The 19,000-nt window shown below is 33.4% G+C and overlaps 1 protein-coding gene across 2 annotated transcripts in view; it reads left to right on the top strand.

Annotated features, from left to right (window-relative positions):
- EXO1 (exonuclease 1) overlaps window positions 1–12,193 on the top strand; it is a 40,561-nt gene extending 28,368 nt beyond the window's left edge. For both annotated transcript variants that reach the window (XM_068538497.1, XM_068538498.1), the window contains exons 12-14: window positions 1,097–1,655; window positions 8,624–8,817; window positions 11,868–12,193. In XM_068538497.1, coding sequence (XP_068394598.1) covers window positions 1,097–1,655; window positions 8,624–8,817; window positions 11,868–12,006 — 892 coding nt within the window. In that variant the 3' untranslated portion in view covers window positions 12,007–12,193. The remainder of the gene's footprint in view (window positions 1–1,096; window positions 1,656–8,623; window positions 8,818–11,867) is intronic.
- The last annotated feature ends 6,807 nt before the right edge of the window (window positions 12,194–19,000 follow it).

The raw sequence follows: 19,000 nt of genomic DNA on the forward strand, positions 1-19,000 counted from the left end.
ATCTGTTTGCTTTTTGGAAGTCTGCTTTAAGTCTTATCTTTATTATATAGATACTTATCCTAGAATAATGCCTATTTATTTTCTCAGATCTAGAAACATAATTATCAGTTAAGTCACACCATAGGCTGTTTGGAAAGAAACAGCCGTGAACTAGGAGGGGTTCTGGGTTTTAATTCTGTTCTTCGGTTGATTAATGTTATAACCTTGGGCTCTGTTACTCTAACTTCTCTTACCTACGAAATAATACATAGAAAAATGTTTGGATATCATAGGGGTTATTGTTTGCTTAAAAGTGAATTATGTGATCAGATAAAGGAGCTGATGTTTCTTGCTCAGTGAAAAACCAAGTAAGACTTCTCCTTTTACGTGCTGCTTCCTTCCTGCCCTGTACCCACACACGTCAGCTAAGGATTTGATGTAAAGATAAGAGAGGATTTTTACTCTCCAGCATTTAGTAAATATTCTGTTTAATCATCTTGGATTTGAACTAATGCCTATTAATGAGGTAAATTCTCTTTAAGTTTCATAGTTAACTGATCATACACTCTCGGATTTTCTTTTTAAACCTAAAAACACTCCTTGAATACATCCTTCCCAGTAATGATACTGATCTTTGTTTCATTTATATTGGAGTTTTTAAAAGTGATTTTTTTTAAAGCTGCTACCCTGAATAAGTAATACCTCTTTAGTAATACAGAATTTAATAATTGATTTGAAAGTCTTAACCTCAATATTTAAATGAGTATAGAAGTTTATAGGGTATATAAAAAGCTTGGTAGATTAGTATACTACTACAAGTTCCCAGATGGCTTGCTACTACTAGGAGGTAAGCTAAGATGAGGGGTAAATGGCTAATTTATTTTGCTTTTACAAAATTAGAGACAATAGTTATAAAGTGTCCTTTCTGTTGCATATTTCTATATCTGTTCAAATATTTGATTATCAGCCATGTGTAAAATCTATTTTGCCTTTATTTATGAAATTAATATATTTATGAGATTTTTTTAAAAGAACCATTTTTCCATTATGAATCTTGTCACCTTTGTGAGAAAACTCTAAAATACTTCTGCATTCTTTCTGTTGTTTTTTCTGTTAGGTTTTTTTCCAATTCTCTGGATTCTGCTGACTGTATATCAAAGAAAGCAAGCAGCCAGTCTCTAGATGAAACTGCTGTCACAGATAAAGAAACCAATGTAAATGAATCAGATTGTCTAGATGGCAAAAAGTTGTTAGATATCAGTATAGCACATAATTCAAGTGAGCATATTCCAGATGATGTGACTGTGATTGCTGAAGAGTCTCAGTATTTTAAGACCAGCAGATTCACGAGGACCATCTCACCACCCACCTTGGGTACACTAAGAAGTTGTTTCAGTTGGTCTGGAAGTCTTGGAGATTTTTCAAGAACACCAAGCCCCTCTCCAAGCACAGCATTGCAGCAGTTCCTTAGAAAGAGTGATTCTCCCATCTCTCTGCCTGAGAATAATGAGCCGTCTGATGTATCTCAGTTAAAGAGTGATGAGTCAAGTGATGAATCTCATCCCTTACATGAAGTGGATTGGTCTTCACAGTCTCAGGAAAGCATGGACTTATCACCACACAATTTAAATGCATCAAAACTTTCTCAGCCTTCTAGTGAGGATTTAGATTCAGAGGTAAGTCACATTATGAAGCGTTTGTTTTCAAATTCATACGTAAGAGAAAATAGGGTGTTTATCAGACAATTGAGGAAATTTTGCCTACATTATGGAAATAATTGATTGTTTTAATTTTTCCTTCTAGATCTTACTGTGTAGAAAGTTCATGTTTTATTCATCTGAAGGGCTTCTCTGTATTTTAGACTCTTATACGTTTAATCTAACTATATTTCTTGAATCACTGTGTTCCATTGATAGGTGTCTCAAGTTGTGGAACACTTAAGACCTAAGCAGAATGATAAGCTTCATGAAAAGTTATTATAAATTTAATATTTATATCCTTAATATACTCTTGAATTCAGACATTTGAAACCTTATAATGAAATGGCCCTGTTAATGGGATGGTATTCGTCTTAAGTTTTAGTCCTTCAGAAATACATTTTTTATTTACTCTTATTATTCTTTTTGTAATTCCCCTTTATGACAAAACAAAATAGTAATACAAGTGATTTTATGTTATTCTGTTTAAGTTAATAAAAGCATCCTAGCCATTTTTTTTATTTGTAAAATATCTTTATCCTTACTTAAGTAAAATCAAAGCTCCAGATAAGTACTGCTCATAAGACCCAGTGACATCATATTTTAAAATGACATGATGGCATAATAACATTCTTTAATCTGAGTTATCTTAAATTTACCAATTTAACATACTTCATTTTATGTTCACAACTGCAGTTACCAAGTTGTAAGAACAATTACAGCCTTGGTAATATTTGGTAGAACTTTGAGGTCTGATAATCCTGAATATTAAACATCTAATAAATCAGTATATCTTGTGTTTATGAAAAGGAAAGTATTTTATTCAAGTTCCTAAAGGAAACTTGAGTTGTATTGGACTCAAATTAAAGACAAAAGCCTAGTTACAATATGGAAGCAAATTGTTTTCATTTGGAGAAAGCGGAAATGAATTAATATATTCAAATCCAAAATCCATTCCATGTAGTGTTTTTTAAGTAAGAGTATGCCAAACCAAACCCTTGAGGCTTTTGCTTTTCTTTTCGCATTCACTCACTTTGCCTTCAGTTTATCCATACTGGTCTAGAAGACTCTGTTTCTTTTCATATGAGCCTCCATTTTAATGTCATCTTTTTCATTTTCCACATCTTACTGCATTTTTCTCATGGCACCATTCGGGTATCATCACAGTTGCTATTTCTTGAACATCTTTCTTTAAAAATCACTGTCTATCTGTGAGGATACTTTCAAGTCTGCTGAGCTCCTTTGGGGTGTTCTTGTTCCTTTTCCAGCAGACATCTTCCTGCTTTACTAACTTTGTAAAGCTTTTAGCATGTTTTACTGAGAAACCTTACCAGCTCACAGCCTATGGGCTCATCATGCTGACAGAACTCTCCACACTTCTGTCTTCTGGGCTAACCATTTTTGTGATTATCAATTATAGGAACATAAATTCTCTCCCCTCAAAAACAAACAAACAAACTAAGAATCATTCATTAAGTCATCTCTTGCCACCAGATGTGGTAAATTCCTCTTTGGATAAATGAATTAATTGTCAAACAATTGGGACAATAGCAGGTAACATAAAGACTGTGTAATCTTTCTTTATTCAGAAAATGTTTTAGAGAGCCACAGTGCCACTGGGGCTTCATTTTGAGTATCAGGTTTTACTATATGGTTCTGAAGAAAATGCACTGGAGACTTCCACTGGAGGTTCACTGTGAAAAGCAACAACCATGTATTCTATGTATATTGAGTTCATTAACCGTATTGGAGATTAATTAATCTTAGGATCTTACTCTTGATCTTTATTTTAAGAAATGATATAGCCCAGAGTCATCACTACTATGAGCAAGAAATGTTAGAGTTTGTAAGTTACAGTCCAAATTAATGGAGTATTTTTCACTTTTGGATTGTTTTAAATGTATAATACTATGTAGAATCCCAAGATAAATATTAAAAAAAAAAAAAACTCTTGAAAAATGCAGAAATATAAAGCCTTCTGAATTTGCATTCATTGTCCTTTTTTATTTGACTTTTGTGGGAATCCAGATTATTCTGTCTATAGAAAAGTCTTACATGATGAGATTGGGCTGTAGAGGGTAGGTCTTAAAGGTCTTTGCTGAAGGTAACTGTGCATTTGATACAGTGCTACTCTTACTTCTTTAAAGTATATGCCTTTTTTCTCTTTAATGTTGAACATGTTACACAATTAAAAAGAGATGTAGAACTATACTCGTTCAACCTTTTGTAGCTAGTAATTTATGAAAACTATTAGCCAAGTTTACAAATGATGTTACAGCAGGAGACTTTTTTTTTTATTTAACAAGAGAACAAATCCACACTTTTATTTATTTACTTTCCAAAAAGTTTAAATCCTTGAAGGGGTACAGCATCACGTGGATTCTGTGTCCAATGGCTTTAGCAGGAAGATTGCTTCAAAATTTGGCATGAACCCCATGCCATTGTTTCCATGAGCACGAGTTATTTTTCCCTAGATTACTCTGCTTCTGTTGAGTTTGCCACCATGAGTTACAGTGTTGTCCTTTGCTTTGTACACATAAGCATACCTCTTGCATAGATAGAAGTCAGTTTCATCTCAAGCATAAACACCTTCAATTTTAAGAAGACCTGTGTACTCCCTCTGGTTCTGGAGACTCTGCTTATAGGTTTTGTTTTTTTTTTTTTTTCTTTTTTACTTTGGGGCAATGTGGGATGCATGAAAATTTCAAGTATAGTCTTCCATTGTCTGGAGCAGTTGTAGATTCTGGATTATATCACAATATACCAGACACTGGGCTGGCTTTAACATTATGTGACAGTGACACAGCTTGTGCCTTGCTCACAGTTTGGAAGGGGATACACAGAACATCCAGTACAAAGATGACCTTGAACATGGATTTTGTTATAGGATCCAGGTCCCCAACATTGCAAACTTGGGAGGAGGAATTGAGATCTATCATGTCAATATGGTTTAATCATGGCAGGAAAGACTCAGTGAAAATTACTCCTGTATGTTTGGACCTGAAGTGATTAAGAAATGAATCACTGCAGCCGTCTGTCCATTAAAAAGGAGGACAGCAAATGCTTGGCATGTCTTTTTTTTTTTTTTTCTCCCAGGACAGTGATCTCCATGTTGTGGGGTTTTTTTGTTTTGTTGAGATATAGTTGTTTTACAATGTTGTATTAGTTTCTACTGTACAGTGAAGTGGAGTTCCCTGTGCTATACAGCAGGTTCTTATTAGTTATCTATTTTGTACATATTAGTGTATGTATGTCAATCCCAGTCTCCCAATTCATCCCACCACCACCCCGCACGCTTATAGTTTTTTTTTTTTTTTTTTGCTTATAGCTTTCTAATTTATATTTTATACAGTTTACTTCTTCAGCTGGTTTCCTTTAGTGAAACTAGCAAACACCATTCTTTCCACATAAGATTAATTTTCTTTTATTCTATTTCATGCTTTTTATACTTTTTTCTTCTGATAAATTACATTTTATTTACACTGATTTTCTCAATTTACTTGTTTTATGTTTTGTTGAATATTGGTCAGTTGTCATAGAAATTTGATAGTAAAAATCTAAGTTTGCTTTATTTTTTCATCTCGGGGACCTAGGAATCTGATTGCAATTTTAAGTCACTTGATAATCAAGGTAATCAGAAATCCAAGCTACACTTATTTCATTTTTCGAAAAAAGACACGCTTCTAAGGAACAAGGTAAAACACTTAATTAAATTATTTTTAAATTTCAGAAGCAGCACATGCTTATTACCAGGCAATAAGAAATATAAGCAAAATTAAAAATCAAAATGCCTATATTCTTATTTACACAAAATGTCTACCTTCAAATCATCTAGAACTGTATTTGTGCATGATTTGTAGGTGTTTAAATTGTGAAACCTGCTATTTTTCTCTTACAGTATAAAGAACTTTTTCTATGTACTTACATAACATTAATTATAATGAATAAAATATGCCATCATATGGGTTTAGCTAATCTTCTTATGTTTGTCCTTTACCCTAAAAATTTTTGCTGTAGCAAACAGTAATGCAATGAAGATTTTGTTGGTAAATATTTGAGTACTGTACACATTTTTGATTATTTCGTAGGGGTGAATTCTATGAAGTGTTATTACTGGTGCAAAGGCATGTATGGTTTAAAGCTTTGATGTATATTGCAAAAAGGCATTCTAGAAATTGGGTACCTGATAAGCCAAGCTTTTTTTTTTTATCAAAATATGTAAATATATGTGTGACTGCATAGTGAAAGCTCGTAAGTTAAAGCCTATTTTATATATTAAGTGTTCTTGCCTGTCAATATCAGAATACTAAATCCTGACTTAAAAATGGGCAAGGGACATGAACAGAAATCACAAAAGAAAAAGCACAAATGACTGATTAACATATAAAAGCACATTCAACCTCATTAGTAATCAACGCAAATCAAAGTAATAAAATATAATTTCTTACCTCTCATTTTTCCAAAAAAGTTTTGAATTTACTCATTTTATAAGAGTATAGTGAGATGAATAATCACGTGTTTAGGAGAGTAAGAATTGCTGTGCCATTTCTGGAAAGCAATTTGAAAGAGTTCAAATAATTTAACCCAGTAAGTGCGTTCTAAAACTTGAGCCTAAGGAGATAATGAGAGTTTAAATACAAGAGCACTTATTCTTGCATTGGTTACAATAATGAAAAATTGGGGGAAAAAATCTAAATATCTAGAAATAAGAGAGTGAAATACATTAAATACGTTGTTGGTTTTAGCTCTTGACTGGTAGATATATAGGTGAATTTTTTTTCTTTGTTTTCTCATGTTCTTCTATAGTGAACATATATTATTTTTCTTATATTTATACAAGAAAACTATATTCATATATTCATATATAGTTATATGAATAGTAGTATATGAATAGTAGTATATGTAATAGTTAACATATATATAATATATATGTATAATATATAATATATATATAATATATATAACATATATATATAACATATATATAATAGTTATAGTATATATAATAGTTAACATATTATTTTCTTATGCGTATTTTTAAAAGCATAAAAACTTTACAAAAATTTTAAATAAATGGCCTGGCATATCTATTTGAAAGAAAGTCCCCATCTCATGCTATATAAATATAAACCTGAAAGATAATAAGGATATGAATGTAAAATATGTAAATATAAGATTCTTTTAAAAATCTTTAAGGGAGAAAGGCTTTGTCAAACAGATACTGTCTTGGAAACATGTCCATATTATTTTTGAATGAAAAGGGAAACCATGCTATTAAACAATATTAAACACAATAGCATGGTGTTTTTGTTTGCTTAAATGCTGGAAAAGACACACACGTGTGTATGTTTGTACAATCATAGTAAAAAGTCTGGAAAGATACTAAAATTATTCACAATGATAGGATTAGAGATGTAGAAAGTACTTTCTCAAAAGGAGTTATATTAAAGATGATGGTTTAATGTCCTCAAAAGGAGGACGTTAAACCATCATCTTTTTATTATTTTTATTCTTTCTGTCAGATTTGCATTGTCAGTGTTTTAACTGTCACTTCTGTCTTGGTGACAACTCCCCAGATGAACCTTCCTTCTTGCTCCCTAGTATCCAAATTCAGGATCTAAAATCAAACTCATATGTTTTTAACCTCTAACCAGTACTTCTCAGAGCATCTTTATCAGTTATATAAAATTATAATATTTGTTCTATGTCACTTCGTTTCAAAATCTTATGGTTGTCCTCTTTCTTTATAACCTCCAGTTGGATCCTTCTTTTTCAAGGGTTAAAGAAAAACAACCAAATAACTATACCTATCTAAATCCTGTTTCTTTCTTTGTCTTATTTCTTGATCTCCCTTTTCACATCACCAACATCCTAGTTCAAGATTTCATCTTTCATGTGTGAGTCCTTCCATTCTTTATACACCCTCTACTAGATTCATTAATTTTAAAGCCTTGTTTTATATTACCACACTCCTACTATCCAAAAAAAAACAGCAACAAAATTTTAATGGCTCCATATTTCACACAGCATAAAAATCAAGTCAGACAAAGACAAATATCATATAATATCACTTATTTGTGGAATCTAAAAAAAAAATGATACAAATGAACTTATTTACAAATCAGAAATAGACTGACAGACATAGAAAACAAACTTATGGTTACCAAAGGGGATAGCGAGGGCAGGGGTGGGGAATAAAGTAGGAGTTGGGGATTAACATACCTACTACTATATATAAAATAAACAAACAACAAGGACCTACTGTATAGCACAGGGAACTATACTCAGTATCTTGTAATAACCTATAATGGAAAAGAATCTGAAAAAGAATATATATATGATATATATGTATATATAACTGAGTCACTTTGCTATACACTTGAAACTAACACAATGTTGTAAATTATACCTCAATTAAAAGAAACCAATGGATTCAACTTAAATGTCAGTAGAGATCTGTTTAAGTAAATTATGGCACATTTATACAATGGAAAAAACAGGCAACCTATTTAAAACAAAATTCAGTTCTACATGTGAAATAGAAAAATCTCCAAGATACATTGTTAAGTAAAATCAAGATATACTAGGCAAGAAAAACAAAGTACACGACATTTTGTAGTATGCTGCCAGTTGTGTGTGTGTGTGTGTGTGTGTGTGTGTGAATGAATTCAGTGGTTGTACAGGAAACTGGTAACAGTGACTGCCTAAAGGCAGTGAGGGAGTAAGGGAGACTCACTTTTCTGTCTGTTCTTTTATACTTTTGATTTAGTGCCAGGTACATGTATTACCTGGTGAAAATGTTATGATAATTTTGTAGACGTTTATAAGCACACTTTTGCACATTGATTATAGGTTATTTTTTGTTCCAGTGTATAAATAATAGTTTGAAATTAAATAAAGGTAGTTGCTTTAACAGAATAGTATTAAAACAGGCATTTAATCTTCAGGTTCCTGGGCTGTATAAATCTAGTTCTGTGGACAATCTTTCTACAACCAAGATCAAACCTTTAGTACCTGCCAGAGTCAGTGGGCTGAGCAAGAAGCCATCAAGCATCCATAAGAGAAATCATCATAATGCCGAGAACAAGCCAGGATTGCAGATAAAAATCAATGAACTCTGGAAAAATTTTGTATTTAAAAAGTGAGTTATCTTGTAACTTATTCTAAAATGATAAATATTTTTTTTCTGTAATTTCAATCCCTGTCTCCTCTTTCTATTTTCATACGAATCAACTTCTTTTTCTCTTACCCTAAGAGAATTATTTTCCTCTAGTCCCTTTAACTGACTCTTTGTAAGAATATTTAACTTCAGTTTCTGTACCTTCTTTTAGTGAAAAGGTGGCAAACTAAAAACCTCAGTTCTCAATCTGGCTTTGGGGTCTCTCTGTTGTTAAGCAAATTACTTTTCCAGGCCTTAAGTGTCTTATTTTTCTTTCCTTCTAAATGTTGTTTTAGACATGGGAGTGGGAAGGTAATGCTCTATGGTACTTCTGGATTTAAAGCAGTTTGTTTCCCTAAATTATCACATCTAAAATGGGAAGAATCAATGAGTTTATATGATGAATTAACCAGATTTCTAATGTATGTAGCAAACACTGTTTTAAGAGAATTGACCCTCTATATATCTACATTTTTTGAACCAAATTGCATCTGTTAGACAACAAAATTAGCCACAGAGTAGCATAGATTTATAATTAATTTATTTTCTTGTTCTTATTAAAGCAAATGTGCTAAGAATAAACACAAAGAGAAAGGGAGGGAGGGAAAGGGGGGAGGTGACTTACATGGGATGATAAGATTAAACCTTACCTAATAGAAATGTTATCACAATCAGATGAGATAGTATGAGTGGAAACACTTTGTAATAAGTGCTGGACAATTATGTTTTTACTTTACATTGTGTAAAGTCTAGATTAAACCATATAGCAGCAGTTCTCAAACTTTTTTTTTAATATTTATTTATTTATTTCTTTTGGCTGTGCCAGGTCTTAGTTGCGGCACACGGCATCTTTTTTAGTTGCAGCACGCGGGCCTCTTAGTTGGAACATGCGGGCTTCTTAGTTGCAGCATACAAACTCTTAGTTGCAGCATGCATGCGGGGTCTAGTTCCCTGAACGGGGATCAAACCTGGACCCCTGCATTGGGAGCACAGAGCCTTATCCACTGGACCACCAGGGAAGTCCAGTTCTCAAACTATTTGCCTTTAGGAATGCTTTTTAGTCTTAAAAATTATTGAGTGCCCAAAAGTACTTTGGTTTATGTGGGCTATATTTGTCAACATTTAACCATCTTAGGAATTAAAATGGGCATTTAAAAAATATTTATTTATTTTTAAATAACAGCAATCTCATTACATTTTAAAATTGATAGTATATTTTTACAAAAAAATAACTATGTTTTTCAAAACAAAAAAAGTGAGAATCACATTGTTTATCTGCTTCTGTGTTTGATCTGTTATGAAATGTTGCTTTGGTTGAATTATATGAAGAAAATCTGTCCCCACATGTATTTGTAATTGGAAAATGCATTTTAGCATAATAGTATTTTTATTTAATTGTAATTTTTCTTCTTTTATTTTACACCAAAATTCAACAAGTGGTGGTTTCTTAAAAGTTAGTTGTAATGTAGAATATGAAACCATATAAATTGACTTTTTATACTCTGTGTAACATTACAGTCCACTGGTCCATATTGTACTTTGTGTGCATCTTTTACCCATGCATGATTTTATAACATTGGCATTGATTATTTGGAAAATGTGGGTTTATTGAGTTGGGCTTATCTTCCAATTGTTGACACATTTCATTATACAATATTTAAAAATCACAATCTTATCAGCAAAGTCTTTAAGTACTGGGAAGCTGTCAAGTGACAGGTATCAGTTTTCCAAACTCCTAATTTTCACTTGAAAGCTTGAGTTTTGTCATTGGCAACAAATACTGTTAGGTTTTTTTCTTTGAAGTAACAAACAGTCTCTCTTTGTTCATTCTAGAGAAGCCCTTTGCCAAATACCTAAATTTGAATAACCATGGTGTCACACATACTTTTACTTGAGATAGCCATCAGACTTCATTATGTAAGAAAAGTGACTTCTGTGTGTTTCTCAGTTTGTCACAGAATGTTAAGAAGTTGAGAGGGTTGAGATTTAATAAAATTTATGATTTTTACTACCTCATCAAGAATGTTCTTGAGACTGACTTTTGTTTTAATACTATTAGTATTTCTTAAACAGTTTGGTGCTACTGTCTTGATTCATCCTAAGTTGCCAACAGCGTTACTCAGTTCTGCTTTTGGATTATCAGTACAAATGTCAGCATGCTAAGAAAGGCAGATAAAGTCTAAATATTATTATGAAAATAGTTTAGATCTTACAAACCCCCTGAAAGTGTCTTGGGAATTTTTAGGCATCTGTGGATCATACTTTGAGAACTGCTACTAGAGGGAAATTAAGGGTGCAACAGTATTCTTAAATGCCTTTTAGAAAAATAAGACTTAATTACTCCTGTTGAATTTTTGTTGACAGGACATAGAATCAGTTTTGTTATCTTCATAATAGGATTAATTTTTATAGACATAGAACTTCCTTCCAAAAGTTGGGAGAAGGGGAGGAGTAAAAAGATAAGGCTTAAACATTTGTTTATGCTTCACTCATGCTGGTCCTCAGCCAGACTTGAGAAGGGTTCTAGAGAGAAAAGAACTAAAGTTTGTTTATTGGAACCATTCTGCCTTAGCTAGTATATATTTAGTAGTGGCTTGGCACCTACCTTGAAAGGTGATTTAGAAAGCAGGCATGGGTACTAAGAAGCAAAACTCAAATTTTTTTTTTTTTTTTAATTTATTTGTTTATTTATTTAAGGCTGTGTTGGGTCTTCGTTTCTGTGCAAGAGCTTTCTCTAGTTGCGGCAAGTGGGGGCCACTCTTCATCGCGGTGCGCGGGCCTCTCACTATCACGGCCTCTGCAAAACCCAAATTTTATTGGGCATACTCAGAGGAGAACCTGAATGTATCATATAATAAATTGAGACAAATTATACAGTAGAGAGTCTTATCCTCTTTATATACCTCTGTTTTGTCCAGGTAGATTATTTTCTAATAAACACTACCCTATAAATTCATTTTATTATATAAATTCATTTTATTATATTAATAACACTACCCAATAAATTCATTTTATTATATTATCTTTTGCAGAGATTCTGAAAAGCTTCCTTCTTGTAAGAAGCCAGATCCCCTGTCTCCAGTCAAAGATAACATCCAACTAACTCCAGAAGAAGAGGATATATTTAACAATTCTGACTGTATGCGTGTTCAGAGAGCAATATTCCAATAAACACAGGCAGCTGGGAGGCTATTGCCTGCAAGAGAATCTCTATCAATTTCATGTCCTGTTTGAGAATGAAGCAGTTATCAGTATGAAAGATTTGTTCTTAGATCTATGCTACTTATTTTTAAATAGAGTACATTTTGTATATTAACTATATAACTTTTTGTTCAGCTTTTTATATTCTCATAAGAAACTAACTAGAGAAATAATTTTGGTTTTGATAGGTTTTCAAAGTTTTAATGTTAATTGAGCAAGTCCCTTGGAACTTACAAAAATCTACTCTAAAGATTTCTGTAATGTTGTCAAGTACAAGGATGGTAAATGGAAAACCACAATTCTGTGGTCATTTTATACTAGAGGAAATTACTGTGTTTCTTCAAGCTATAGTTTTTTTACCTGCCTTTCCTGTCTGTCTTTCAGGGTTGAATTGGAAATACAGTTGCTGGGATGGGAGGGGTAGTTGGAAGGGTTAAAGATCATTGCATAAATGGGGCAGTGCTCTGTTTTCCCTGAAGAATTTGGTTGGGTTACAGATTGACAGTAAAAGAAAATTGGTTTCAGCATCATATGAAAGGAACTACTTCTTATATAATTAATATTCTTAAACTTCAAAATAACCTGTTTCTCTTATATGTCTTTTTTGAAGTGTGGGCTAAAAATTCCTTAACGTATATTTAAAACTAGTGTCCTAGGTGCAATGTAAAATACTAAAGCTGCAGAGTCTGTGATGTGTACATACTCTTCAAAGAAATAGATTCTTGGAAAGAAAACCAGCTATGCAAGTGAAGATCTGAAGTAAGGAAGTGAAGTAAGTGACAATCTGACAGGAAGTAAAGGAATTGTAAAAGTGTCTGAGATATAGAGGATAAAGGAAAGGGATCCAGAGCATTTTAATTTTTAAATGAGACTTAGTAGAGGAGGTCAGAGTGGAACAAAAAACATAACATTGTAAGAAACAGCATAAAAATGTTAAAAGACAAAAATTAAAAAAAAAAAAATCTGGAAAAGACCAAATGCAAAGAACAAAAGCAAATTTGAACTTTCTGTGAATGTTTCCTGTTATAGAACAAATTAAGAAAGGGAAGATGGCAGCAGTGCTGCAGTTTGTCAATCTCTGAACCGCTGCATAACAGCAACTGGATAGCAAAGTCAAAATACTAATGAACAACATTACAACAAATTTAGATGGCATCATATACTTAAATCCTGAAATATAAGTGGGAGAAGACAAGCTACCAAAAGCCACAAGACCACAAAGTGGTACTGGCATCTATCTGGGAGAAGTAGAGGATGGCAATAGGGCATCTAATGGACCTGAGAACAGAACTTATATAGAATGATTGTTGAAACACATAGCAGGCCAAGTTGCAAACAGCCATTTGAAACTGGGAGAGGCTTTGAGCATTCCAGTGGTGAGCGAGTGCAGGAGACCTGCAGTTATGTCTGAAGGAATGAAGCAATGTAGTCCATATGAACTTTTGAAATGATTTGCCATATTTGTCAAGGCTCCACAGAAGAGAAACTGCTGGCTGTAAAACCAAAGTTGAGCAGGAGAGTGACAATAGACACAAAGGAAGATAAGGTTAAATACAGTGAAGGGAGGAATTGTTGACCAAGAAATCTCAGCAGAATACTGTTTTTGTTTTTGAACACTGAAAACAAAAACAAAAACGAAAAAACCAACAACAACAACAAAACAGCTGAGGTTTGAGAAACTCCCATGATCCATGCCTCCTCAAAGTTAAAGAAAATTAATTTTACTTAAAAAGAAACCACAGAAAAGTTTTTAGATCAATCCCTTACAAAATTGATTTAAACAAGTCAAGAGCAGAATAACATCTTTACAAATAATGAAAATCTACCAGAAAGGTCCCCAGAGCAGATCAAAACCAGTCTATTTCAAAATGTGCTAGAAGTTATTAAGAAAATAGTGTAGGATACGAAGGAAATTTAGAATTGGAAAAACTCAGAAGAAAAAAAAAGATAAGCTCAGGAAAGGATTAGAAAAAAATTTTGGAAATTAAGCCTAAACTAGAAGGAACACAAGCAAATAAACATACAGATAGATGATGCCTTAAAAGAAATAGGTAAAAATCAAAACAAAATGGAAAAAAACACTTTAAAAGATTAGGAAGTGACAGATGTTGAAGATGAGGCAGAAGGTCCAATATACAGATAATAGGAGTCTCTGAAGAAAAACACCCCTATTTTCAGAAAACTTTGTTAATTTTTAAAAGATTTGAAACAATATTTTTTAAATGCACTATTATACCCAAGATTATTGATCCAAAACTGCCAACACCAAGTCATAAGTGACAACAAGTTACTTTAAAGAAAGGAAAAATCCTCTGGGTAGGCAAGAACAGCAAGTGACATGGAAGAAAAAAAAAAGATGATCATCAGACTTTTCCACAATTATTCTTTATACCTGAAGAAAATGGAGTAACATGTTAAAGATACTCAAGGGAAAATGTAAGCAAAGGCTTTTATGTTCAACAAAATCGACTTTCAATTATAAAGGGCACAAACTTATCCATCGAACAAGAATTTGGAAAATACTGCTCGCTAAGCTCTTCCTGAGGAATCAGAAAATAACTAAAATAGAGAAATAGCACCATAAAGGTTGGTGGTGACCATCAAACATAGTGACTTGTACAATTAAAAATTTGAGAGCTAAAAGGGAGAGTATGATATGCAATGGCTGTATGTCCAGATGACACAGGTAGTACAACTACAGAGGAGAGACCATATGAAAAACATTTTGTTTAGCTCATAGTAGTAGTCTGATATTGTTATTTTAGGACCATTGTGTATATAATGTGGGATAGAATAAATGAATATTTATGGGATATTCTAATTCATCCCCAATTTTCTTGAGAACCAGGATTCTTAATGTCTAGAGAAAGGAGATACAGATAAAATACAGAACAGGTTAATTTTTTTTAAATGTAGTTATAAACTTGGGTTGGGAGTACTGATAGAGACTTATGAATGTATATACACACACACACTATATATATACATGTATATACATGTATATACACACTGAAGAGACCCAGAAAAAAATTAACCAATCCAGTACCAATGAGCATCTCTATCACTCAGCTTGTAGTCTTAAAATACCATTTTTCACCAAAAGAAATGAGAGCTTCTTGGAAAAATAGTCTGGAAAGGAAGTGTAAAAGACAAGCCTGGAAAAAAAAAAAGACAAGCCTGGGATATCTTGTTGAAACAGAAGCCTTTACTGACGATTAATGTAATTTCAAAATGATTAAGGAGACACTTGAAGAGACCCCCACTGTCCAAACATGGGAGAATTTGATCTTGAAAAGATAATAATTGTTTACTGGATCCCATCATAAACATATTTTTAAAAAATTGGTCACCTTCAGAGGATGATGGAATATCAATTCATTATCTTGAATATGGGAAAATAAAAGGAGAAATATCAGGCATTTTCCCTGTCTGTACTGTACCAATGGGTAATAAAACAGGATAAATCTCTTTACTGTTAATAATGAAAAAGAGATAATATCACCATTTTGCAACCCCCAGTGGATTAATGGATTTAGGCTTTGAGCATCAGCTGCTATTAACATCATAACTAGACATTTTATGTCTCATAATGAAAGAACTCAGCATCCTCTGTAGTCTTGCCAAGGGATTGGAGATGAGTCTGATCATTCCTCTGGATCCAGCTGCCGAATTGCAGGAAATACAGAGGACAGAGGAACATGTGGGACTGCAACATGAGTGTGCAATTAGCAAAATCCAGTCTGCAAGGAACTGCAGGTTAAATGCCCTTGGATTCTCAACAGATAAATTGTAAGGAAAGGGATGGAGGGGAAAATTCCATATTAAAAAAAGGACAGAACTAAACTAGATTATTTAGGGATGCACATTCTGGTGATTAAACAATAGAGAAATATAAAGAAGTGATAACTATAAAATTTAGGGTGGTGGTTACAGGGGGTGGGGTGGTTGGACATTGATATTAAAACAAAGCACGTGGAACAGATTCTGGGAATTGCTGGCAAAGTTTCATTTCCTGGGTGGTGTATTTTATGACAGAGTTTGCTTATAATATAACTTACCAGGCTATCCATATCATAAAGTAAAATGTTAGCCTTATAATTTATTAAGCCATTTACTTGTTTTGTGTGGTCTTTCATATTTTCTGTTTTACAGTAATTTTTTAATAGTATTAGTATTCCATCAAATTGAAGACATAATTGATTGTAAGATGCATCATTATTTTATGTACCATTGGAAAAAAACTCCATCAACTTTAAGGTACACACTATTCTCAAAAATGTTAAAGCATGTACCTTAGGATAGAGGAACTGCAGCAATTCGATGCCACATATCCTGTCCCTCATGCACAAAATCAAGCAACTATCCTTATTTCCCAAAGTTAACTCTGGACAGTTGGCACCAGACAGCCTCTGATCCTGAAAGACATGAAGCACAGCTGTGGGAAAGGTGAGGTTCAATGCTGAAAAGAAGGGGTAAAGTGAAAATAAACTGAGCAGTATGATTCCCAGTCCCATTTCCCTATGTAGTTCCCATTCTCTCTTCTTTTGGGATTCCAATTGCACATGTTAGACTGCTCAAAATTGTCCCACAGCTATTAGTGCTGTTATGATTACTTTCTACTCTGTTTTTGTTTTTCAGTTTGGGTAATTGTTATGAACCCATTTTCTAGTTAACCAATTCTTTCCTTGAGCTTTTTGTTTTTATTTCTAGCATTTCTAATTTACAGTTTCCATTTCTCTACTGACATTCCCCCAATCTGCTCATGCACATATTATCCATATTTTACACAAGGCATATTACCTATAGTTATTTTAAATACCTTTTCTGGTATTTCTAATATCTGGGTCATCTCTGAGTCTGGTTCTGTATCTTGTGTCTTGACATTGTTTTCCTTTTCCTTGTTTTGTGTGTGTGTGTGTGTGTGTCATTTTTTGATTGATTTGCATGCCATGTGTTGATATAGAACAGTAGGGACTGAAGTAAATGATATGCCTGGAAATGGGCATGCCTCTTCCACTAGGGGTTAGAGTGTGACATTGTAAACTCTCAGGAGTTTAACTGGTTTGGGTTTGTTATTGCTATGACAAGTGTACCACTGACTTCAAATTCCTCTAGTGTGGTGCTAGCGTTTTTCGTTTTGTTTGTTTTTCAGTGTTCCTGCTCTATCCTCAGTTTTTAGCCTTCCTCATGCACTTGTTGTGCCTCATAAGGGTTCTGTCTCCAACCCCTCGCCCCTCTGCAGCAATAGACTGTTGTTGCTTGTTACTTGTTGCTTGTTTAATGACTAGATGCAGGCTGAGGGTAATGTAAAACTATGTCAATTATACTTGACTTTACAATCCACTACAGAAAGTGTTATCCACCTTTGTTTCTCAATCCCCAGCAAGTTCCTGGCAATATGGTCAGCATCCCACATTCTTATTAAATGACTTACAGCTACCAGGCACTGTATATTGTATAGCATCTGAAGTCTCTCTAAACACAATGTCAGTGTTTGACACTTGTTGACTCATAGTTTAGGGGAGGCAGAAGAATAACTGAATTCCAGATAGGGATCAGAAGATTTGATTTATAATTCTGACTTGCCAAAAACTCGAAGTGACCTTGGGTAAACCACTGAACCTTTGTTGTCTTCTTTTTTCTCACAGGACAAACATGAGGGGTTGACCTCTAGCTCAGAAATTACAACTCCAAAATTCTGTGAACCAAACAGTAAATTCTTTGATTTATGAGTAACTATTTAAAGACTGTTCCAAAAGCTCCACAAGAGGGCAGCTCCTCCACATTGCTTAAGGTCTGAAGAGAATTTCACACGCTTTTGTCTATTTAAAAACTCACCCTAGTATACAATGTTTTACTTGTTTCTTTTAATTATACAAGTAGGGCACAAAATATATTGTTATAAAAATTCCAACATTACAGACCAACTTCAAGTCTCTTGATTAATATCCCCAATCCTAATCTTCCCTATTGTCTGATTGGTGGGTATTTTATTTTTTATGAAGTTTTGTTTTCTGTGACTTCTTTTATTTTTAATTTATTTATCTATTTATTTTTATATATCAGGGCCTTTTATTTTTTTAAATATCTTTATTGGAGTATAATTGCTTTACAATGTTGTGTTAGTTTCTGCTTTACAACAAAATGAATCAGCTATATGTATACATATATCCCCATATCCCCTCCCTCTAGAGCCTCCCTCCCTCCCACCCTCCCTATCCCACCCCTCTAGGTGGTCACAAAGCACCGAGCTGATCTCCCTGCGCTATGCGGCTTCTTCCCACTAGCCATCCATTTTACATTTGGTAATGTATATATGTCAATGCTACCCTCGCACTTTGTCTGAGCTTCCCCTTCCCCCTCTGTGTCCTCAAGTCCATTCTCTACATCTGCATCTTTATTCCTGCCCTGCCACTACGTTCATCAGTGCTGTTTTTTTTAGATTCCATATATACATGTTAGCATACGGTATTTGTTTTTCTCTTTCTGACTTACTTCGCTCTGCATGACAGACTCTAGGTCCATCCACCTCATTACAAATAACTCAGTTTCATTATTTTTTATGGCTGAGTAATATTCCATTGTATATATGTGCCGTATCTTCTTTATCCATTCAACTGTCGATGGACATTTAGGTTGCTTCCATGTCCTGGCTATTGTAAATAGTGCTGCAATGAACATTGTGGTACATGTATGTTTTTGAATTATGGTTTTCTTAGGGTATATGCCCAGTAGTGGGATTGCTGGGTCTGTGACTTCTTTAAAACATAGTTTCTGAAACTAACTTTTTTTAATCCACATAGGATTTGAACATCTCTTCCTGTTAATATACATAGATTAGTTTACCATTAATTACTCTCTTTAACTCCATAAAATGCATGCCATAATTTACTTATTTCTTAATATTTAGATAATGTTTTCAGTATTTAAACAATATTGCATCAAATATTTCAATACTGCATTT

Source organism: Eschrichtius robustus, chromosome 3, assembly GCF_028021215.1.
Source record: "Eschrichtius robustus isolate mEscRob2 chromosome 3, mEscRob2.pri, whole genome shotgun sequence".
Classification (NCBI taxonomy): domain Eukaryota; kingdom Metazoa; phylum Chordata; class Mammalia; order Artiodactyla; family Eschrichtiidae; genus Eschrichtius; species Eschrichtius robustus.